At 40.8% G+C, this 24,217-nt stretch overlaps 1 protein-coding gene across 1 annotated transcript in view; it reads left to right on the forward strand.

Moving 5' to 3' along the window:
• Positions 1–23,197, forward strand: part of RBM33 (RNA binding motif protein 33) — a gene marked incomplete at its 5' end in the record, with an annotated part of 168,933 nt that extends 145,736 nt beyond the window's left edge. Inside the window, 2 exons of the mRNA XM_019556931.1 lie at positions 16,013–16,101; positions 16,311–23,197. Of these exons, the coding sequence (XP_019412476.1) occupies positions 16,013–16,101; positions 16,311–16,359 (138 nt within the window). The remainder of the gene's footprint in view (positions 1–16,012; positions 16,102–16,310) is intronic.
• Between the last annotated feature and the right edge of the window lie 1,020 nt (positions 23,198–24,217).

A 24,217-nucleotide genomic window follows, 5' to 3' on the forward strand; every position in this document is an offset into this window, starting at 1 on the left:
GTAAGTCTGTGAGGGGGAAGGGGGGGAGGCAGAGGAAGGAAACATGATTTAGGGGTGCACCTCCCAAGCAGGTAAGTCCCACCCGGCCAGGACCCCATTCAACTTAACATATCCTTGCTCCTGCCTCTGCGGCACTATCCCTCACTGCAGGAGTCATGATCTAGCCCCTGCCCCTTCCCTCCCTCTAGGCTGGGGCATGTGCATGCATGCACATGGGCACTCAGCCCCCTACCCCAGCCTTGGATCAACTCCAAGAGACTCAGAGACCTGTCCCAAGAGGCTCCAAGATCTAGCAGTGGATAGAGATCCACTGGTTGACCACTGCTTCAGGACATGGCAGCCATACTGCTTCCTCCTTGGTACTCTATTAGGAGCAGGCTCACTAAATTGTCTGTTTTGTGATTGCCCCTGCAGCTCTGGTCTTGCATGCTAGCAGATGCCTCTGGATGAACCTTCCAGCTTCCCTGGACTGTCTGGCTACTTGGTTCATTGAAAGGCTTCTGCTGCCAGTGCTGAAGTGGTAAAATACCTTCTGACATTATTCCATGGGGCTGGTGGAGAGAAGAGGCAGTTCACATCTTTTTATACTATGGCTTATTGACAGGTTTCAGGTTCAGCCATTTGCCACCTCAAAACTTGTGCCTCCAACACTGTTCAGGCTGAAGCAGGTTTTTACAGCTTAGAGCAGGGATTGGCCCTTGGCTCCATTGGATCCAGTTTGCAGCCGTGGGGCTTCAGCGGCAGGTGCTCCACTGTGAGGACAGGTGGCGGTGGTGACTGGTCCTAGCGCCTACACATCCACCCTCCTCTGACTTGGGTTGGCCTAGAACTGACTTGGAGTATTCTTAGGGTTCATGGTCTCTCTCATCCTGTGGTAACTCTGGGGCTGACTGGGGAAAATAACAGTCTGCTGAAAATATAAGTATCTAGTTAAGTTTTCAGGTAGATTGTAGAGTCCCTGTCAACTTGAATTCCCTCAGTGTATTAGTCCCAGAACCTCGATCGTTGAAGTAATCAAACGACGGTCGTATCAAACGACTGTGGTCTCTTGCTGCCACCCTACTGTAATAATTGGAACTTCCAACAATACATTTATGACTACCATTTTCTTCCAGATCCAGCTGTTTTTGTACTACAGACTCAGAAAAAACCTCTAGGCTCTGGCACTCTTCTTAGGGTTTAGTGCTTCTGCTCTCCATGGCCCTTCAAGAGAAAGTTTGAGGCAAGATTTATAGAGCTGCAGAACATCTGTTAATTTATTTGACTCGATGACTGATAGCTAATTGAAGTCTGCAAGACAGTTATCACACATTGTACAATTATATGCATGGGGGGGTGGCTTATGCTTTCATGAGAAATGTCATTAGCATTCGCTGTTATCAGAGGCAGGAGAAGTGCTTGCCAGAAAGGACAGAGGCCTGACTTTTTGGCCTTGGCTTGTGGCTTCTCCAATGGGTCAGTCTTACCTGAGGGATTGAGAATTTCTTAGTCTTTCAAGCTGAGTGCGTGCCTGTCGGAGGTAATGTTTTCTCTCATTCCTGCCTTCTGTCTTTTATTGTGGATTATTTCATTTCCCAGGTCTCTCTCATCCACCTTCTTTGTCCCAACTTCTTACCTTGGTAATGGCGTTTCAGAGAATAATCCTGAAGAAAAATACGGCCTTTGTTGTGAGCTCATGCATATCTTTTCTTCTGCTTGTCTCTTGCCAGTTTAGCCAGTTTTCACTCGCAGGTATTTTTTTAATGGTGGTCTGTATGCGAATTGTCTCTTGCACAAAGATTCCTCCTTCAAGTGGGAGGCTTAACTTACCAGTCTTGAATGTATTATTGGGACCTCCATGTAGGCCAGAAGGAAAAAATTAAAATTTTTTTGGTGTGCGTTTAATTTTGGGAAAATGCCCGTGAGGCATTTGCTGCCCTCATCCCTCCATTAATGCATGCGGTCATTATTAAAGCAAAAGTCAGCATGTTTGTTCATTTCAGTTTATTTTCTGAAGAGAACAAGCACAGTGGAAAGAGTGTTATCTCTGCGTAAAACAATATGGGGGGTAAGTAAAGGCCTCTCTCTTTTATAGTATCATTCAGGTCAGCTTTTGTCTGGTGAAACTATTGTGGCACATTCTTCTGTTACAAAAAATATCCTTCGTAAAATCAGTAGGGCGTTGTGAAAAGAATCCCTCAATTTTTTTAAAACTGATGTTGATATCTGCAAGGTATTGGTTGTGCAGGGAGGTTACATTGTAGGTATGCTTTGGGAAACGCAAATTGGCATTGAGACTATACTATAGGATAACAGCTGGTCTTATAAAGATAGTACTCCAAGGGCTGATTCAAAAAGAGAGAAACAAAGTGAATGCTTGATAAGGTACATTAAAGGAGTACACTTGTTATGGAGAGAGACTGATAATTTTGAAAAGCTTACTAAAGAATTCTGTTCAAGTGGGTGATCTGATTGTTCAAAGAGCATGATGAAAATAACAGCTCTTGGATATGGTTATTTCAAGTTCACCTTGGAGTGGACATTTGACTGCAGTGTGTGTGTGTATACACAACACGAGTAAATCTGAAAAAGGTTACTTTTTGCTATTAACAATTTGCTTTAACCATGGAAATATCAGCTGTCAAATCTTTCAAGTGGATATATAGCTAAGGCTAGCAAACCAAATATTGCAGCAGTGTAAGATATTTAGAATTAATTTGTTATATGTATTTTCCTAGCACGTGTATGTGGAATCCCAAAAGCAGACGCTGGTGAAGTAAGTCTTCAGGATTATATCTTGTACAAAATTGGGGGATTCCAAACTGTCACACTTGATAATAGATTAAGGCCAGATTTTGCATTTCTTTATTTGCAAAAATCCTGTTTTATTTGTTTTGTTGCTAATAACTTCAACAAGAGTGGATACAGCCTGAAGTTGCATGTCACCCATCTCAAATGTCTGGGAGGTCATGCAGTAGGTGTATTAGCATTTACCTACCAAGACTTCAACTGCAGTGCAGTTCAGTTTGTAAGTAAAAATTTAATCTATACTTTTCTCTCATGAATGTTAAAGTACATTCCCAAACCATGGTACAGTGTGGTAAAACTCCTCAGTGATGGATTATCCCTTCAGACTTCAGGCTCAAACAACAAAGTGCACTGGTAGTACTTTATGTAAACACCTGCGTTAGGCCTGGCTCTCTGTCTTCCCATCACGCTTAGATTCATTGCTTCTTGAGCATAAAGTTTTGGTTTCAGAAGTGCTGAACTTAAATATACAGCAACCAAAAACCAAACTGAGTTTTAACATTTCATGTAGCATGCCACTAAGGGATTTTCAGGTAACAATGTGAAAAAGCCCTGAATAATACAAATTCAAAGCAAACTTGCACCATTTTTACTGCTGCGGTAGTTTGGGTGCAGTAATACTAAGTTTTTGTTCAAACTGTATATTTTAGTAAAAAGTCCGTCACGCAAAATTATCCTTTGTTTTGCAATCCTTAGTTTTACATTGCCAGCTAGTCTTTAGACCGTCCCGGTAGCTGATATACAACTGCATGCGAAAGTGTGTCAGTATTGTGACAGCGAAAATGAAAGGAAGCAATGTGCCTATAAGTTTTGTTATCATTGGAATTCACTTTTGAAAAAGTTGGACCCAGCTGCACATGATCACAAAACAGTCTGGATGTACTGGAATTAATTGGCCTATTGGAATTAAAGGGTTTGACGTCCATAATTAATTTCAGATATAATGTATGGTTGTTTTGAGAACAAGTAACATTTTTATCTGGGAATAACATGGGCAAATTAAATCACAACACTAGTATAAAACTAGCAATGTTTGCAGAGAAGTAAAAAAGCAAAATACTAAGAGAACTGAATACTTGAAAAACTAAAGAAAATTAAGTACCTGAAATTCACACCTGACCAAAGGGAGTGTAATTTCCATTAAAATTCAGTTGGAAATATTCTCACTTGAATTTCCACTGTTATGCATATTTACAGCTGAAATGTATTATCTATTTTCATACTTGCCTCTCTGGAAACTAGTACTTGTCTCCTAAAGCAACAATTATCTTGACAAAGTAATTTAAATTAAAAAGTTTAAAAAATAGATTGTATTTGCATTAAGAAATAGATTAAACTGTATAATATAAGAGTTTTTAAAACTTCCTTATTTGTTAACATAATTTTTCTGGTTGATTAATTTATACTCTCTCAAGATGGCTTTATTTAGTCAGATTTTATTTCTTTAATTTAATTGGAGGCAATTTTTTCCTTATTTTACCATGAAAGGGAGATGGGGGAGTAAGCTTGTTGAATAACAGCTTTCTGGGTTGGTGCATTTCAAGGATATTTGTGGAATGATAAGTCAGTAGTTATTTTAAAAATGTACAATAGCTAAATATGGCTTCTTCTTTTTCCCCTCGATTGGTTGGACAGGAGACGGAAGCTTAAAGCATTGAGGGGAAGTTCTGCAGTAGTTGAAACAGAAACTCCTAACGTTGTTGTGAGGATCATTTATTAGCAAAAAGACTGAAGATGGTTCAGGAAAGGGGAGAGAGCTGCAAGTAGCAGGAGAACTTTTGGACCAGCCAATGAGCTATATCTGTCCCTATCTTCCCTGTGAGCTTCTGTTGGCTCAGACTGGGCTTTGTGTTCCCTTCAGTGAGCTGAGCATATTTTTCCTGTGTTAAAGTGTCATGTTTTATTGGGGGTGGCACTGGAACAGGTTTGTTTTCTCTTGATTCTGTTATGGTATTTTCTTTATGACCCTTTATTTCATCCAGTTGTTGTAACTCACTAACGAATCTTGGCGCAGCCTCGTATCTGGTATTTGAGAACAATTGACCAATTCTAAAAGTACATTTTGCAAAAATGTTTTGTTAGTCTGGATAAAAAGGTGTTGGGAAAGCGCACTTCTATTAGATACTGTTCTGTAAATTGTAATACAGGCTCCAATAAGAGGGACTGAAACGGAAGCTGTAGCAGCTGCCCCATCCAGTTCAGTGGGGATGCTGTTATAGAAGACCTGAGTTTTTTCAGGTTCTCCCTCTGATGTATCATGGCTTCCTGCATGTAAAATGGGGTGATGGTACTTTCCATTCTTGTGAAGTGTTATACTGATTAAAAATGGTATCTGTGTAAGTGCTGAGTGTTAATTTTGGGGAAGGTGCCTTCTTCCCTGGGAGCTTGCAAACTGCTAAAATGCAATGATTCAGTAAAGGGTTTATTATTTTTGTGATAGACTTTATGAAAACAGTACACACCAAAAAGCTGGTGCTGGCCAAGTTTATTAGACCATGTTTTTGGGAGCAAGAACACAGCGATGTTTTGAAACGCACCTGGGGGCTGATCTAATAAAGATTTGTGCTCAGAAATGTTTGCAACTGTCAATGTTCCATTTGTTCTGTACTAAAGTAAAAGCCTCTAATGCACGGGTGACTGGTAGGAGGGACATGGGGGGGGGCACATGTCCCCCCTGACATTGGACCCTGACTTGGCACCATTCAGGACAGGACAGGTTTTTTGTCACATAGTGGGGGGGTACTATGCCCCAGCACAGAAGTATAGCAGTGCATATGGGGCTTTTGGCCCACCCCCAAATTGTGCCCCCCCCCCACTCAGGAAAAACCAGTCACCCCTCCTCTAATGCCTTCCTGTTAAGTATGTGAGCCACGCTACAAAGCTCCAATATAAACTTGCAAACATAAAGATGGTCAGTTTCTGTCATTTTTTGTTTCAGCTTTGCTTTACATTGTTTTGGCCTGCACAGAATGGCTGTAAATGGTCAGGAGTCTTAATTTTGCTTTTAAGAGGTAGTTTTCTGTTATATTTTTACATTATTTTAAAGATGTTGCAAATCTGCCTGAGTGGATTTTCAAAAACATTATTCAACAAAGCAGTACAAATTCGTACAAGAACATATGGTGAATATGTGTCAGTGTGGATATGGTTGCCTTCAATAGTGATGTAGGCTGCTGACAGACGTCAGTGGCTCTGTACCGGAAGAGACGGCGCATTAGTTCGACCTAGCTCCCCAGCGTCTGTAGTCTGTATAGATTCAGTGCTTCAGCAGGGCTTTTTTGGCACCTTTATCTAAAGCCAATTCAATCGGCTACTACAGAGGCTTTCAATCTTTTTTTTTTAATAAGTGTACCCCTGGGGTGGGGGGGGTCAGGCACATGGCTGGATGTGGATCAGTAGCAATGCAGGGTGGTGGGTGGTGGCAACAGCCACCACGTGTGAGCTGTTCCCTCCCCTTGCATCCAGCTGGCCGGACAGTGCCTGTGCAGCCCGCAGAGGGACACCACTGCCCTCCCCCTCCCCCTCCCCCTGGCCCTGGGAGGGGCAACTCAGGGTGGTGGGTGGTGGCGCTCTGTCCCTGACTGCCTATGTGTACCCCCTAGGGCCTTCCCAAGTACTCCTGAACTACTAGAGAAAAGCTCCAAAAAAGCCCCACTGAAGTGCCTGATCTACACAGATTTTGGGTGAGCCGAGTCAAACTGACACGATGCCTCTTCTGGGCGTGTGCTGAACTCAGCACAGGGGTGTGCTGACTTTAAAGTAAAGCACTGTTTTTGTGAGGGATTCATTTTTGTTTTCTTATAGAAAACACTTTGTTACTGTATTTGGACCCCAAACTGAAAAGAAGCTAGCAGGAATCTCGGCATGCAACATGATCTGTTGGTAGTGTTCTGTAGCACTGACAGTAACATAACGACTTTGTTTCCTGGAGAAATGGGCTCCCCGGTAGCGTTTATAAGTATTTAAAAAAAAAAAAAATTACCCTCCCTTCAAATCTGGCCATGCTGAAGCTCTTGTTAGGTGGCTGGAAATCCTTGTTGTGGTTTGTCAGCGTTTTCTGCTTGGTGCCTTCACTTGGCGTTGTGTATCAGCACCAGCTTCCTGTGTTCCTTATGCCAGACCCGGAAAAGACGCTGTCTGTTTGCTCATCTTTTCTCCGTATGACCGCCATGTTTCCACCTTTATCTCATTTTCTTTCACTTGTCTTTTTCTGGGCTTATCTTCTATTTTCTCTCCAGTTTTCTCCCTACCTTCTGCCCCCTTTATCCACCTCTTCCATATTCTTCTTTTTTCTCACCTGCATTTCTAACCCCGCATTCCCTCCTCTTCCTCCCCCCCCCCCCGACTACATTAACACATGCTTTACTGGTATTCCTTAAATGGTAAACTGCACCAGCAAAGCCATACTTTGTACTGATACAGTAAAGACTTGTCCTTCATATGCCTGAGGTACTGGTGTAACTTCTGGTATAACCTGGAGCTTCTGCTGGCTTTGTCACCTCTTCATGCCCCTGACCAGTGCAACGATGCCACAGGAAGCCAGTAACGGCCCTTGCTATCACCTCACTTCTCCTTTTCTTTACCAGGACTCTTCCTCTGGGATGCTCTCCTTGCTGTTCTCTGTTCTCAATACTCGTCTGAATCCTCCTGTGCTTTGAAATATTGTGCTGTGTATTCCCCATCCTTCTCCTTCCCTGTTACTGCAGCTATACCTGGTGCTCCCTCCCAGAGTACAGTGGTGCTGTATAGTACCACCCAGTGAATGGGAAGACAAGGAGCAGTGGTGTCCCAGAGCATCTGGCATGTCAGGTTGGGGGCCTCTGCACAAAACAGTCTTTCCTTTTAAAATCCTTGCAGTACACCCTGATGTGACAAATGTAACTTTCTTCTGCTGCTTATGTAGTAGAGACACCTGTCTTGCCTCTTCAGGGATGCTTTTTGCTGCAGCAGTATGCTGCATGCACTGTACCAACCGCCATAAAATTAAGGTGTGTAGCTGAGGCATGTTAGAAGAAACGCTTGTGCTATGCAGTGCAGACCCCCTCTTGGCAATGTTTGGGGAGCAGGGATGGGGAGACGGATGCAAGAATGCATTCTTCTGCAGTCCTCTTTCCTCCGATTTTCCTCTGTGTTCTCTTGCCGTGTCTTTCTGATTGGTGCTCTGTTCCACATCGCACCTTAGCATCTCATTGACAGTGTTACAGTTGAAGGAGGGTGCATTGAAGGGCATTAGCAGATGCAGCCCAATAAATAGCTTTTTCCTTCTCCCTTCAGACACAATTCTAGTCACTTGGGAGTTGCATTTAAGTAACCTTCAGTAAGGTTAGGTTAGTTTTTAGCCTCATCAATACTATGTCCTTGTATAATCAGAGAAAAATTGCTTAGGTGAAATATTTGTAGGAAGTATGAGTAACTTTTTTGGAAAATGAAAGTAGTACAAGATTGCAACAGAAGTCACTGACTGGTAAACGATATGAATTTTTTCACTGCTATGAAATAGTGCATCGGTAGTAAATTTTTGGTGAATCCTAACAGACCCTTTATTCCAAACACTGTGGACTACTGACTGATGACAATTACCGTATTTACTTGAACACAAGACAAGAGTTCCCCTCCTCCTAATCGGTACGAGGGGAAAAAACATTCCTTGTCTTGCATTCACACACAAAGGAACCTGATTAAATGCATTGTCTATCGTTAAACTGCTGCCAAAAGCAGCATGTGCTCAATAGTGGAAACCACCCATGAAGCTGATTAATTCCAGCCAACACTGAGCGTGACTATAAAACACATGGCCCATAATGGGCGAACATACTGATGGGAACCTTTTTTCTTTCCCCCTTTTAAAAAAAACAACAACAAAAAACATAGGTGGGTGTTCCAGTATCAGGCTGGCACCAGGAGAGCCAGAGTCAGCCCCGACATACTTCTGTTGGTGCCAGAAATGCTACATTTGATACCACAAGGGCAGGTTAGTGCAGCGTGTCTGAACGAGATATTTGGTGGTGTGCGTTGCACTCAGTTCCCCTAAGCAACAACTCTTAAGTCATGATGAGCCCCTACATTGTGTACATTCTTACTTCTTCACTCCCACAGCTGAGCTGCACCTTTCTTTCCCATTTCCAATTATTCCTGTTTCTTCACCATCCTTAAATGTCTGGCAAACATCGCCAAATGAGTCTCTAAATAGTTTACCCAGAATCCCTCTGTCACCCCATCTCTCAGCCTGTCATATGGTTAGTGTGGCCCTGTCCTCCACGAGGTGGAGCTGGATCCGGTTGCCCTGAATCTCATCTGCATATATATATATTTTTGGAGGATCCCAGGTCACATGACAAGAATACTTGGTTCCAGTCATGAGTGAGGCTAACTAGTATGTGGATCCTTGGTGGGGGTGGGGGTCTGGAGTACACACAGATACCATAGCTCACCATGATTTGAAATGTCACTTACTCTTCTGGGACCCAGCCCAGTAAATTACATGGTAAGTCATGAGCCTTTTGGTTTTGGACTAATATCATGAATAGTTTTACATGGCAGGGGAAATATCATGACCATGAAGGGGGTAGGGGAGTACACTGACCTAGTAGGTGGTTTAAAAATAGCTTTGTGTAGTGGAGGGTGCACCCCTTGAGCACCTCATAGTTAGCTTCCTACTGGCCAGCTTCCAGTGAGAAGATCTCAGCTACACGACAGAAATGCAAGACTCCTCCGTAGCTTGCTCCTGCATCCATATGGCTGAGGGCAAGTAAAACTCGGGGACATCCAAACCCCAAGTCACCAGGCTTGAGCATGCACATAGGATGCCTGCCAAAGAACTTGGAAGTAGCTGAAGTCCCAGACTGAAAAGTTTTGGGTGGAGGATACTTGCCAGCATAGGGCCAAAGGAGGTTTTTGAATGATTCAAAGGATTCAGAACTGATCTGGCTAATCTGACCTGGGATACGAAAAATTGTCCTTGGGGAGAGTTTGTAGGAGGTACAGAAAAATGTGTTTACAGAGTGCCTATGCTAAAACATGCAGCAGTTTCAAAAAAGGTAAAATGTATCAGTTCTGGATGAGCTAAGTCTATGGATACCCACAGTCCCAAGTAAGTGTTTTCAAATTTTCTTCTTGCTTCCATGCGCTCAGGGAGAGCAGGGTCTGATAGTAAGTGGCAGATAGAGGTTACAGAGGGAAGAAGTTGGCAGAGGGCAAAGGAGCCACCTGACTGCCCCAGATTTATTTTCCCTGCTCTAGCAGTAGAAGGAGGACAAATTCAAGGCAGACCTCCAATAATTAGATTCTATACCTGGAGAATTATAACACATTTCTAAATTTTTCAGATATAGAATTGAATTATTGGGGGGGGGGGTCATCTTATATTCAGGGTTTTCTTATATTCAGATAAATATGGTATTCACATCCTGCCCAAACTTTATAATTTCAAATTAGTGAGAAACAATTAATGATGCCGAAAAAAAAAACCCCTACCACCCCAGGAAATATTCTGCAAGTGCTACCATGCCACATGGCTAAGGAAGTGTATGTCACTAACAAATAGACCTAATTAGCAATTTTTTGTCCGTGCTTCCTGGAAGGAAACCAGAGAATATTCTCTGGCCCCTCAAGGTGAAATGTTGGGTGCTTTTTACCAGTGATTCCCTTTTGTGAAAGCTGGCGTGTCCTTCACATTGAAAACTTTAATGTTAAAAGCTATGCAGTAAATTTCAGTAAAGCTCCAAGACATGTAATAAACAAGGGCATGCAGAAGGCACGTTGACCTACATTTCATCTCCATGGGGGCACGTTTTACGTTTGGCTCTGCATTGTGGATGCCTCCTTTCCATTAGATGGCTCCTGCCCTGTAGTTCTAGCTGTGCTAGTGCCGTCCTCACTCCTGGAGGCAGCAGCAGGAAACTTTAGGAAGAAGCTGTGTTAGTTTTACAGTATGATTAATATGGAGAGAGTAACCTGCAGAGTGAACAGTGGGAGCTGAAAAGTGAACAAAAATAAGTGTTGTCATTGATACTAGGGTACACACCTATTGATCTGAAAGTTAAAGGGGTACTAATGCTAGCACAACTTACATTGGTAGAGCAGTTTAAGGGTGGGGCATGGCCTTAGTGGGGAGAAGAACTGAGCCTATCAAGGCTGTTTAGCTATAGTCCGGGCACATCTGCATGAGACATTTACTAGCTATAGTCTGGACATGTTTACACTTACTGCGGAGTTGCCCTATTAAGCCACAGAAAACTAATAAACTCTGCAGCAGGTTAGTACTTGTAAACACAAGAGGTTTTTTGTGAGCAGCAGTGTGCACATGTAGACGGTAATGGGGCTGGCTGGGGCATGAGGGTGCTTCAGTGTGGGCTAACCCTGTACTAGAGCACCCTCATGCCTCAGCCAGCTCTTCCACAGCATGCTGAGCCTGGGCTGCTTTGACCCGGCTTAATGTGCTGTGGTCCTGGGCACACACTTAAAAGGCATGCCCAGGAGCAATAAACTCTGGCGCAATTTGCTGGAGTTTATTGCTGTGAATTAATTGCACATGTAGATGTTCCTTCTGTGGACTAGATCAAGAACCGGACTTGTTGTATTTCACAGTGTATAAGTTGAAGTTTGAAGCCACCTCAACTTATACAACATATCAGTATTTTGAAGTAGAAAAATACTTTGTTTCAAAGTTGTTGTTTTTTTGTCTTAAGCCAGACCCTACCCTGCTGCACCCAGCCCATGGGGAGGTATCTAGGGGCATGCCAGGGAGCATGCTGGCATCTAAGGGCTTCCCTGGCATCGACTGAAGCCAAGCCAGGCTCCACTCCCTGCCCTCCCCCCAACAGCCCAGAGCCAGGCTAGGCAGCCAAACCCTGCACCCTTTGAGTGTAGCCCGGAGATGCTTACCCATGGCTCAGTGGCTGCCCCATGAATGGATCTTGTCCAGCAGGGTGGAGCTGCCACCTGATGGCATGGGAGACATGTTGCTGCCAACACCCATCAGCAGCACCAGGGCATGGAGCAGCAACAGCGAGTGGCACTTGCTGGCCAGGAGCCACTTGCAGCCCCCCATGCTGAGCTCTGCTGCTGCCCACCTGGCTGTGACTATCAGGCTCTGGCTACTGCTGCCTCTGACGACCACTGGCCCGCATTTCTAAGGTGCTGGGACAAGGTGACAGCTGAGTTCAAGTGCTGGATGTCTCCCCTGGAGGCGTGGCTCTGGCAAGGCAGGGTCTGCATATACACTGGATCTACAAAAATCCTAGCTTTTAAAATTAGAACTTTTAAACTTATACACCATGTAGATTTGTACACTCTAGAATATGGTAACTGCCTAACGCGAGTACTCAAATGCCACAACTCAATCCATTCAGCCACTGCTTGGCACTGGAGATGAACTCAGGTTTCTAGTTCATGTTTTTAGGCATTTGGGAAGCTTAAGAATTGCCCTTCTTCATGCAGACAACTGCGTCAGTGTTTGCAAGGCTTAGCAGCTCCATACCTAGTTCACACCAAAGCCCAATAGGGATCCAGAAACTAGGTGTTTCTCCCCGTGTCCCCCGAGAGGCTTGTTCTAGCCAGCATCCTCCTAGCATGCCAACCACACACCAGCAGAACTGCAAAATGTTGTTGTGAATACTTGATTTTAAAAGAGCTGCTGGAAGTGAAGGAAGGGGTCTACCTTTTATATGCTATATTCTTTTTTGCACCACAGTACACCTCAGCTTGTATAGGAGAGGTGAAGAGACCCTCAGAACTCCAGCTGGATGGTTAGGGCACTTTTCTGGGCTGTGAGATGCATGGGTTTGAGCCCCCTCATCCAAAGGAGAGCACTGAATCTGGATCTGGCACTTGCTTGATGAGTACACTAACCACAGGCTGTTATATAAATGTGCATCTGAGCTTTCCTCTATTCAGATATGTGTCATTGTTACACTGTCATTTCTGGTGTTTAATTTTGATTTGTAAGTTTGAGAAAATGTATTTTTTAAGGATGGTATATAAACTGCAACTGTGTAACTGTGATTGTGTACAACCTGCAAAATATGACAACTGTTGTAGTGTGTGAAAGGGAACCTTACAAGGAAAGCATCGTTTGTTTGCATACACAACATACGGGTATGTGGACAGCAGGGTTTTGTTTTAAAGGGTTTTTTTAATGTTAATGAAACACTGAACTCTTCAAGTCAGAAATATTTTCCTATGAGTGAACCATAAAGGAGGTTACCTAAATGTTAAAAGAAGAAAAAGTAATAGCCTTACCTCATAAGGCAGCATGTTATCATTAAAGAGTTTGTCATGAAATTTGCCCCTAACCATTCAGTGAAGTTCTGACACTTATTTTGCATGCATTTTATCTGAGCAAAACCTTCAGCAGAAATAATACATACACAGACTTATATTCAGCTTCTGGGACAGGCAAAAAAAAAAAAATCTGCCGTGAAGGCAGGGCTTTGATTTCTGTGGAGTTCCAAGAATCATGGTCCATCCCGAAAATGGAGCTGTGGACCACTGGTGTAACTGGGGGATGGTGACAGAGGGAGGAGCGGCACTGCTGGCAGCAGAGTTACTGGCACGGTCTTATACACTGGGTAGGCCACGGGGCTGCTTTGCTCTGGACTTGATCGTGTGTCTTTGAGGACCGCTTCAAGATGAACTCGGTGTGATACTGTGGCTTAAAGGGCTAACACAAGCATAAAAAAGTGACTTTCAGGTAGAGGTAGAGTAGTGATCTTGCCTCTGTAAACAGCACTGGTAAGACTACTTACTCCCATACTGTGGGTACAGATGCACAGGGTACGTCCCCATGCGCAGGAATGTGCGTTTCCCCACGGAGAGCTAGCAGCAGCATATATTTGCACTGCTGCTAGTTGTCCCTGGGCATGCCCTTGCACATCCACTCTAGTGTACAGCATATTGCTCCAGGTGGGGTGGGGGAGGCCGGGGCCAGCACCTGGGCTGGCCCCAGCACCATTACCTGGGGGCCTCCCAAGGCAGCTGCAGTGGCGATCCGGCCTGGCTAGCAGCTGGAGTGTGGCTCTGGTTTTGGGCACCCTGCCTTTTTCTGCTGTGGCTTTTTTTGATACCTGGATTTCCCAATTATCTAATTTTCCTGCCACGCTGCAAATATGCAGTGCGGTAAATGAAATCACGAGCGCCACATGCATCTCATGGCCCCTCAGAAGACTTTGAGGTGCCACAAACTGCACGTTCCCACTCATGGGGACTCTGCCACAATACCTTTATTCTGGGGTAGTCTCAATTTATTCTGAAATAAACTAACTCTGGGAAAAGTTACTCTGGTGAACGGGTTGCATTATCTGGTACCTTTTGGGAGTATCCATCTACTCAGTGTAAATTGATTCTCTGCCACCCAGTGGCCACGTGCAGTAATCGTGCCTATTTTGGCTGTCAGCGTGAGCAAGCTGATCATGCATATACTCTGTTACAGAGTAAAATAATTGTGGAATAAAATGTGCAGTGTGCTACTTAAGAGTAAATGTGTCGTGTCATACTCTGTCCGGTTCTGGTATTTACGTTTGAAAATATGGAAATACTAAAATGAGTTCAAAGGAGGGGGGGACAGGACATGTGTGATCCCAGCACTTTGGAGAAGTGAGCTTTAGAAGGTGAGGTTAAGAAACTCAATCTAGTAAGTCTGTGAAAAAGAAAGGTAAAAGGTGACTTGATTTCTGTGTTTAGGTGCATTCCTATGGGTAAGAATCTAAGAATGGGTTTTTCTCAGCAATGAGGATAATTAAACATTGGAACAGCTTAGAGGAGGTTGGTGAACTAGCTTGGATCTAGAAACATCAGCTTTAATTCAGCTTCAGGGAAAAATTCTGTGGGGGCGTATACAGGATATCAGATTAGAAGATCATTGGAGCCCCTTCTGGCCATAGCCTCTATGAAAGGTGGGGTTTTTTGGTTTTTTGTTGTTGTTGTTGTTTTTTAAATTACATTTTTCCATTTTAGTTTTTTTAAATTGAATATTAATGAAGAACACATTTATTTTAAAAACAATCTAACATTGAACATACCAATGAAAGTAAGCTTTTCCCTTTAAGTATTCATACCTATAAAACAAATAAGTCTACTAGAATTAGTGCTGCTTTTAATTTGAAGGAAAGGAAAAATGTTAACATAACACTCAGTGTACAGCAGTATCTCCCTGAAGTCCTTGAATGCCAGAGATAGCAGGAGAGCAACTTGCAGGTACCGCACAATAGCTGAGGCAGCACCTGCCTGGTCAGAGATCAAGTGAGGAAGCAGCCATTCAGAACAGGGTTATATGTCATTGTAGTAGTGGCAACAAATCTTTTGGTTCTGTCACTTTATTATTCAAAAGAGAGAAGCAGAGTTTAGTATGTCTGGCTATAAGGAAGTGCAAGAGCCACTTTTTGGAGATGCTGTATTTGTCTTCTCTGAGATGAGGTGATAATTCTGCAAAATTGCAAATGGCAGCACACGACGGCGAGCTGTGGTTTTAGCCGTTTTACACATTTGACAATACCAGAAAGCGTGTTCAGTGCTTTGTAGAAACCAGGAAGGGTTTCCCCTAGCATCTGCGGTCTTTAGATGGGATCTAGCAATAATACAGAGGAAAAGCAATTTTATATTAGAAAGATTATATGTTGTTTCTATTTTGCCTTCTGCATGTCTTCATAGTGTGTGGTATATATTTCAGGATTTATGGCTGAATGTGTTTAAAATTTATGGTGTGTATGTTGTTAAAATGGAGTGGAGGACTTGAATCCAGTGATCAAGGTCCAGGACCTGAAGTTGAGATGTAGACTTTGTGCTTTTCTCTGTCCCTAATGCTTCCATCAAATCAATGGAGACCTTGTGTATTCATGGATACTCCCAATGAAGATAGTAAGGTTCTGTGTTTTTGCCATGCTTTACCCACACAAATCGCATTGAAGGAATCGGGCTCTAACCTTAAACAAGTCACTTAGCCACTCGCTACTTCATCTTTTCCGTTAGCATAGATGTTAGTTAGGACTCCTACAATCTCTGCATCTTCCTTGGAAATGTCTTACAGTGATCCCAGCTTGATTCATTGTGGCAAGCCACAAATGGAACCAAAGGAACTGGAATTTTATCTCTGTCCTGTGAAAAACTACTAAGTCTGCTTCCCTTTTACAAGCCTACAAGCATTTTTCAACAGAAAAATGGCGAACTCCCTATGACTGCCATGCAACTGAAACACGTAATAAGTCATGTCTTTTTTTTTTTTCCTTTGTAGAGTTTACAGATGCTTCCTCAGCAACGGAAAGCCATAGCGAAATTCAAGGAGCCAGCGCACGCATTAGCATTTCAACAGAAATTCCACAGGTAAATAATTAACCCCTGCTGCATTCTTTTGTTTCCCCTCTGCTTAAAAAACAAACAAACAAAACTTGTATTGCCATTTCTTATAAAAAAAAAAAAAAGGTTTGTCTTAACCCAGTCAAACACTTTTTACTACTGACCTACATTGTCCTGTTTTCTTCTGTCCATGGATGGTAGCGTAAATTGAAACTATTTCTTTTAACATTTTGCAGGCATATGATAGATCTGTCCCATATTAATGTGGCACTGATAGTTGAGTGATACCTGCTGAGAATATAATCTGTGAACAAATGAAGTCTACTGTGGAGCTACACAGGAAGATTCAGTGGCAAAACTATCAGGATCTGAAATCTTTTCAGTTTACTGTCTTTCATTAACTGGCCTGTGGAACTACAGAAAGATACGAGATGTCCTCAAGAAAAGGTGAACTTGAGAGGATCTAGCGCCATGGAGTTTTTGTGTTCAGTTTCTTCACATTCTGTTGTAACCACATGGAACTGTAGCTTTTTTCAGCGTGCTTACGTTGCATGTAGACACTATTCTTCAGGATGCTACTGTGTGATCACAGTGACTTGAGTTGAGAGAGAACATTTACATCGAGAAATTTAAAAACTCACTTTACAGCAAAGAATATTTGATAATGGTTGCTCTTATCTTCAGTGCAAGGTATTTAAATGAAAACTCACTTTTCTAAACCAAACACATAAGTCTGTATCACCAAGAAGATAAAAGGTGTGTTCTTATATAGATTAAAACATGGTCTATTTAACCGATCGGTAGTATGCCAAGAAGATTTGGAGGTGACACTGGAAGGTTGGAGTTTCTCTTGTGTAAATATGTTAAATCTTTCTTGGCATCTTCTAGTCCAGTGCAGTCTTTCTGCCTTTTCCCTTCTCTCCTGCTCATAAATGAAACACTGTGCAGAAATGTCATTGCTACATTTTCCCCTTGGGTTTAAAAGAAAGATCTTAATCTTCACCCTCCAGTAGCATCATGGAATAGTTAACGCTTAGTGGTAATTGATTACAGTTTAGATTGTTTTAAATGGGAATGCAAGGTACAAATTAAAACTAAAGCACTTAGGTGCTTGTTTTAAAAAAAATTGGCATAGAAAAAATAGTATATTCCCAATAATTACTTTGTACCAGAGTTACCTTAAAATTATTTTTATTAAGATATTTTTCTTTGGCATTCATTTTGTGATTAATGCTCAAACGTAAAAAATCCCCATAATAGCAGAAAGCATTTCTTTTGTGATGTGATGTTCCTGATTGAGTTGGGATTATGGGGATGTTGTTATGCTGCTGCTGAAATTAGCAGTTCCAAAAATTATGTACAAAGATTAAGGACATTTACATTTTACACTAAATAAAATCAACCATACTTCCTTTGGGTTGGCACTGTCTAGACAGAATTTCCAAAGGAACAACTTTTCAGTTACTACTTGGATGCAGTTAGTAAAATGCCATCACTTAGATCTGATCTCAGGTTTACTGAAGTATTTCCTCGGTTCATAGATTTGGGGGGCGTGGGGGGTGTTGTTAGCTCCTTTAAGTACTTGACCTGCTTTTTGAACTTGGGTACCTATGGGGTCTTTGTAGGTTTATTGAGACCCAAGTAACAAACAGAAAAACAGTGACAGAGTGCAGTGAATTTTACAGTAGCTATAAAAGCTGGAACCTAAAATAAATGCCAGAACATGGAAGAATGGGTGTGTGAAGCAAATTAGTTGCTATTTAACCTTAGCTTTTGTGGAAGATTTAGTACTAACAAAGTTCTTATAGGCCTTCTAATTGGCTTTCTCGCCAATTTTTTTTTTTTTTTTTTTACTGACTTGCCAATTAAGTAGAAGTTACTAAAAATTAATGATTGAGCAGTAAATACTGTTAGAAGTCTCCTGGACAAAGCTGCTTTCTTTTTCCACTGAAATAATGCAGGGATAAGGTTGTATATTACAACTATTACACTGGAAAATGAAAAAAAGAAAGAGAGTTATTTAGAAATCCATTTAGGACCCTAGCAAAGTGTGCCACTTTAACAGATCACAGCAGCATTGTTGGAATGCTCCCAGAAACGGGAGTTTTATACTCACCTAGCTTACTCCGGCTTTTTGCGTAAATCTGAATCCTGACACTTAGCAGCTTTCAGCACAGCTGGTGTTCTTTGCTCAGGACGGTTCCAAGACTGGACCAGTAGATGTGTCACAGGCAGAAGTGCACTGGCAACTGACAAAGCCGTATGTGTAAGTTAGCATGATGCCTGACTTCACAGAGCCTGGCCAAGTCCAGAGCTCTCTATCTCTTCTCTTCCAAGAGCACTACAGTCTCCGCTCCCTCCCCCCGCCCCATACGTTTTTGGTTGTTATTTTTAAAAGGAATGCCTACATCTGTACAGGTCAGTGATCCCACTGTTAAAGAACAACTTCTCTGAAATGAAGTGATCAGAAAAAACATGCAAAAAATGGAACGATAGGGGTATCTTCCTATGGACATATGGACTGGATGCAACTAGAAAGAAGCCGTGTAGCTGAGTTCAGCAGTGAGCATGTCTGCAGCTGATCAGCTGTCCTGTTTACAAGCAGATGGCCGATCAAGGGCTTTTTTAGAGCCTAAGAAGTAAGGGGCCTGATCCAATGTTCAGAGAAGTCAGTGGAAGGTCTCCATTGGCATCAGTGGGTTTTGAATCAGTCCCTTTCAGCCAACTGAGCAGGTTTTAAAATTTTGTATTGAAGGCTTTTTCCCCCTTTTTTTTAGGAAGATGAAACAAAACAAAACTTGTCCACTGCTATAGTGTGACTTGAAAATAACATGAACAATGTCTTCTAACTTAAGTAGATTTGAGGCTGTGTAAGCATTGTTTAATACATGTATATATCCCCCTTAAAACATAATAGATTATTGCTTGTGCGTAGGTAGAGTGCAGACATATTTGATAGTGATTTTAGCTGTTTACTGCAATAGCTGGCTATCATATACTGATAAGTGTGCTATATGTGTGTATGTCTATATGCATATAATTATACACATACATACATCCTGTATAGTCCCATATCTTTTTAACATGATCTAAACAGTACAGTAGTTGAAAAACAACTATTAGGTTAGCCATTCATCCAAAGTGTTTCAGGAAAACGTATCTTCAGTAATAGTCTCCTAAGTTACAGTTGGATTTGTTGGTTGTGACCCATTTGAATGATAGCTTCACTTTTAGTTCCATTTGTTGTGGCTCCTCCCAAAGAAAGCAAAGGAAGAAGAGGTAGAACTAGAAGGCCATGCAATTTCCATGATCTCTTACAGCACTTAGTTAAATCTGGTCATCCTAACTCAACTTTCTTCGAAGATCTGTTGCAACCATTATCTTGTTCTTTCTTTATCATGCATTTAAAATAAGACACAGAATGCAAAAATTGCATTTAATGTAGTATGTAAATATGGAACTTTTAAAATTAAAAGATGTTATTCAAAGTGCTTATAGTTCAACCACATCTTAGCTACTTGTTAGGTTTTTTTTGTGTTGTCTTATCTAAGTTTAATGGATACAGTTCCATAAATGTTGATGTGTTTTGTGTATACCTTCAAATTTTTATAAAGATGCCAGTAAGTCAATACATATATTTTGATCTGTGTATTATTTGTTCACAATTAGCTTAAATTTAGCAATCATATTTTAAGAGGTAAATATATTGTAGGTGATTATGTGGAGCCATTTTTTTTTCTTTTTGAGTTACCTTGTTTTGATCTTGTGACATTTGGAAGTTCCCTTTTTATATCATACTGCATCTTGAGTAATAGACTGCTCTGGCCAAACTGTGTACAATTTTAGAAAAATGTTCTAATTTATTTTTAAGAAGCCTCTGTCCTTAAAGGTTGAGTAGGCTACAGAGTATCCTGTCTTTACTTTCTCATGTCAGGCTGAGGTTTGGGTTTTGGGAAGGTTCATTCTTATTGTATTGCACTCAGAGTTCGGGAGGTGGGGTTGTTGTTTTTTATTCCACACACAGTTCAAGTTGGTCATGCTAAATTTTAGTCTCACCACGATATCAGTGATTGGTATGGTGTTTTGTACAGCCAAAACAAAGGAAATATTTAGAAAAGGTTAAAGAGTTCAGTGAGAGTGTGTAGCTAGGCAGGAGTGCAGAACTATAAAATCTTTATAGGAATTACAACACACATTTTCTAACCTCTAGTGGCAGAAGTTAATCTTAGCAAGTTGATGTGAGCCAAGAATGACCAAACTATCTCCAATAAAACTGGACAAAAAGTATGATGGTAATGAGAAGAAACTGCAGCTAAACTTGCAAAATCTAGGGCAGAAACAGATCTTTTAATCGGTAGATCTAGACCCCATTTGGAAAACTCATGCCTCTACATATAGGAAGGAGCTTTTAGTTGTTAAACTACTAGATATACTGAGCAGCTTAATTCCTTTCTCAGTAGGATTCTATTACAAAGGTTTAGCCTGAAGAACTTTTACGAGACTGTAGGTGATCTCAGATTGCTTGTGAGTTGCTACATTTATTGCCTTGGGTGCACGATAGCAACTAATTATAACTACTTTGGAGAACAAGAGCATTTTATTTGGTGCTGATATTTTTCAATATATATACAGTTTAGTATCTTCCATTTGGTCAGCATTCAGAGCTCTGCAGTTTCCAAGAAGTTGCTGTGTGCACTTCCTAGAATTGGATAAAGTAGCTGTGAATCTTGCCTTTTGTTGTGCTTCTCTGGACACGTTCTACATTTGCTTTCCACCACGGTTCTGTATGTGTGCACTGTCCAACCCATTTAGCCTGGTGTATGTCCTCTGACTGTTTCTGCTCAAAAGATACAATTCTGGCTTCAGATACTCGCTGTTAGACAGGATTTTTGTGTGTGTGTTTTAGTCACCTTGGCATCAGGTTTGTTTTGGGTTTTTTAAATTATTTCTAGTACTTCTTAATTTTTCTAGCAGCAGTATTGGAAGAAAAATAAATGGGTGGAGAGATACTAGACAGATTGCAGAAGGTCCAGCTAGATTTTAAAGAGTGTGTAGGGGCATTCAAGGCTCTTGTTTTGGTGTTGCATTTCAACTGACTTTGATTATGAAATGTCATTACTTAACATCATTCTTTAAACACTAATTAAAAGTATTTACTAGAAGCATTATTTCAAATTAGTATTGAATCCTAAGGATTTTGTGTAAGGTTTTTGTAACCTAATTAATTTTTATTATTATAATGCCTACATTTTTAACTTATTATCCACATGAGCGCAGGGTCTTGTGTATGAAAACACTGATTCATATTGGATCCTCACGTATACCATGTTCTGGTATAATATGGTTGGGAAGGATCATTTTGTTTTGTTCTAGAGCACTGCCTTTTGCAGGGTGTTTTTTTTAATCTTCTGTTTCTTTTTCTATGCTTAATTTGGTGGGAATATGTTATCTTTCATACTATGAAACATCAATGGGCAGGTTAATTTCACTGGGTCCTTAAGCACTTGTATTGCTTTTTCACTTCTTGGTTGAACACATTTTTCCAACTCTAAATGGGAAAGGGTCTGTATATGTACTTAATTTCTCAACAGGTGTACATTAATGGTTTTTAACTTAAAAATATTCCAGCTGATGGATTTTAAACTCTTTTAAACCTTATTACAAATTACGTATGTATTTGAGAGCAGTTCTGTGTAAAGTTACTTAAACACATTTTTGGTTGTGTGCGCTTATTTGGAAGATGGCTGTTAATTGGAACATTTGTAACCATTTTTACATCGTTATATAATTAATGGTTCAGTCTTTTCTTTACAGGCAGTACTTTTTTGAGCATCTGACGCATTTGCTTTGCATGAATAGATATAAAACGTTAATTTTCAATAACACTAGCTTTTTCCAGGATTTTTTTTTCAGGAGATGGAACTTTTTCATTGATTTAGCTTTCAGATTAATATATATTATCATTTACAGGCACCACAGAGACATTAATCCTATTTTTCCACAGCTGATCATCTGCGTCTGTTGTTCTCTCTTGTAAACTAGGCTTGTGATGAAGCTTCACCATTAAAACAAATTATGCCACTTTATTATTTTATCAGATAGTCTCAGCTCAGCCTGTTCCTTCACTCTTTCCTTGTCCCTATCCTACCTCCCCTTATTCCTAATGTGCTTGCAGTTCCTGCTTTATGGCTTTTTCTGTCTTTGATACATCGCACCTGTGTCTGCATGTATACACGCCCTCATGTATGTCTGCTGAGACGCCTATCCCTCTAAAGCATTCTCTGTTCCATTTCATTAACTTACTGTTTTAGGGTATCAGTCTGTGTTGGAAGGAAATTGCACTGCATCTTTCCACTTTAGTTATATATCTGCCACCTCAGGGACAGGCGGTTTTTACAGGTCTTGACTTTCGGAGACGATACTGATTCCAAAGCACTGGAAAAATAATATTTAACTTTAACAATTTTGCTTCACAGCTTCTCTATGTGGATAAGTGACAGCACTTTATGTACTTGCTCTAGAAATCTTGGTGTACCAGGAGATAAAAGATTAATGACTAACTTTTTCCTTTCCTTTCTTTTTTCAGGAGTTCTGTTCTTGAATTCAGTGATAGTAATAGTACTTTGTTACTGCCACTTAGAAATAATGAGCACCTGTCAACACAATTCTTCCTCTATTACTATTACTGAATGTGATCCTTCCTAACCTGTAACTTTTAAATGTTGTATATATTTGGGTATATTGAAACTATCATTTAAACTGTGTTGCTCTAATCTGGATTATTAAGTTTGTTTATTGGCAGTTCAGAATAAAAATTCAAGAGGCGACTGTATCATGATACTGACTCCACTGTGGTTTCACCTGCTGCATGTTTTCTACAGCGTCATCTACACAAGTTATTTTACATCTCATTTCTTAGATGTAATCTTTCCCAGTTATACCAAATTTTTCCACTTGCATAAAATATTCTGTGGAACGTGTTCAACAGTGAATGTAAGAATGAAAGTACAGAAATAATCACTGTACCAGTTTCTTATATATTGTGATTCCATGCTCCAAATATCAATATGTAATTAAGCGTGTTTATTGTAACTAAAACTGTAAATAAAATATTTTCACTTTTTGTGGTGTATTTCCTCAGTATCTTGTTTTACTGTACAACATGAACTTCAGTTTGTCACAAAATGAAAAGCAAATACTTGGAGGCCCCCACTCAGAAACAATCGCCTCATTTTCTAAGTGCTGTAGACAAGTAGAACAAAGACAAACCCTACTTTAGAGAGGCTTTAGCTTAGATTTATTCTAAGAAGGCACAGATGGATCAACAGCCAAATAGGATGGAGGCCAAGGAACAGTAAGGAGATGGTTGTGTTTATGCATGTCAGAAATCAAAGTGGCCACTAACCTAGCCAGTGACAGACAGTGTACTTGATCATTCAGGGCATGATACAAAGGTGTAAATGACCCCACTAAATCACTGTGGACTGTCTTCTAAACAGTAATATCCATGTTGATGGAGAATAACTCAACCAATTTAAATGCAGCAATGTCAGTGAGGTTAGGTCTCATGCCCAGAGTGCATTTCTTGCATTACATAGTGTGAGTTTTTTCAATACATAATTTATGTTAAAATTGTAAATTATTTATTTAATAGCAATCGATACAAAGGGGGCCCTACTAATTTAGCAGCAGAAAATCAGCTTTGAAATTGAAACTGCTACATGTTAAAAAGAGTTTTTTAAACTTACACTGAGTGTATTTATTTTAAAAGAATGTATTTTATGCTTCTTGAGCATTCACCAAGAAAGACTATCCCATCATGTTGGAACAATTAAATTCCCAAAGTATTTCAGTTTCTTCATTGGGTATTTAATGAACAATGCTGCATGAGCTGCAGAAGACTACTTACGTAAGGTGTGTGTGAGAGCATATGAAATGACTTGGATGTACTGAGTCTTGTACTGAAATGGGCAGGACTGTTCTGCTTCTGAATAAAGTCTTTTTTACTTTATCCAAAAAAAAAAAACAATTAAGAAATTGCAGGCCAAGATTTATCAAGACCCCATCCAATTTCTAAATCATGTACGCACAATGCCTGCAGCAGGGCTTGGTGAAATTACAAACCCACCTGTAAGTCTTAAAT

The sequence above is a fragment of the Crocodylus porosus genome, unplaced genomic scaffold (assembly GCF_001723895.1).
Source record: "Crocodylus porosus isolate Cpor-Errol unplaced genomic scaffold, CroPor_comp1, whole genome shotgun sequence".
Taxonomy (NCBI): Eukaryota; Metazoa; Chordata; order Crocodylia; family Crocodylidae; genus Crocodylus; species Crocodylus porosus.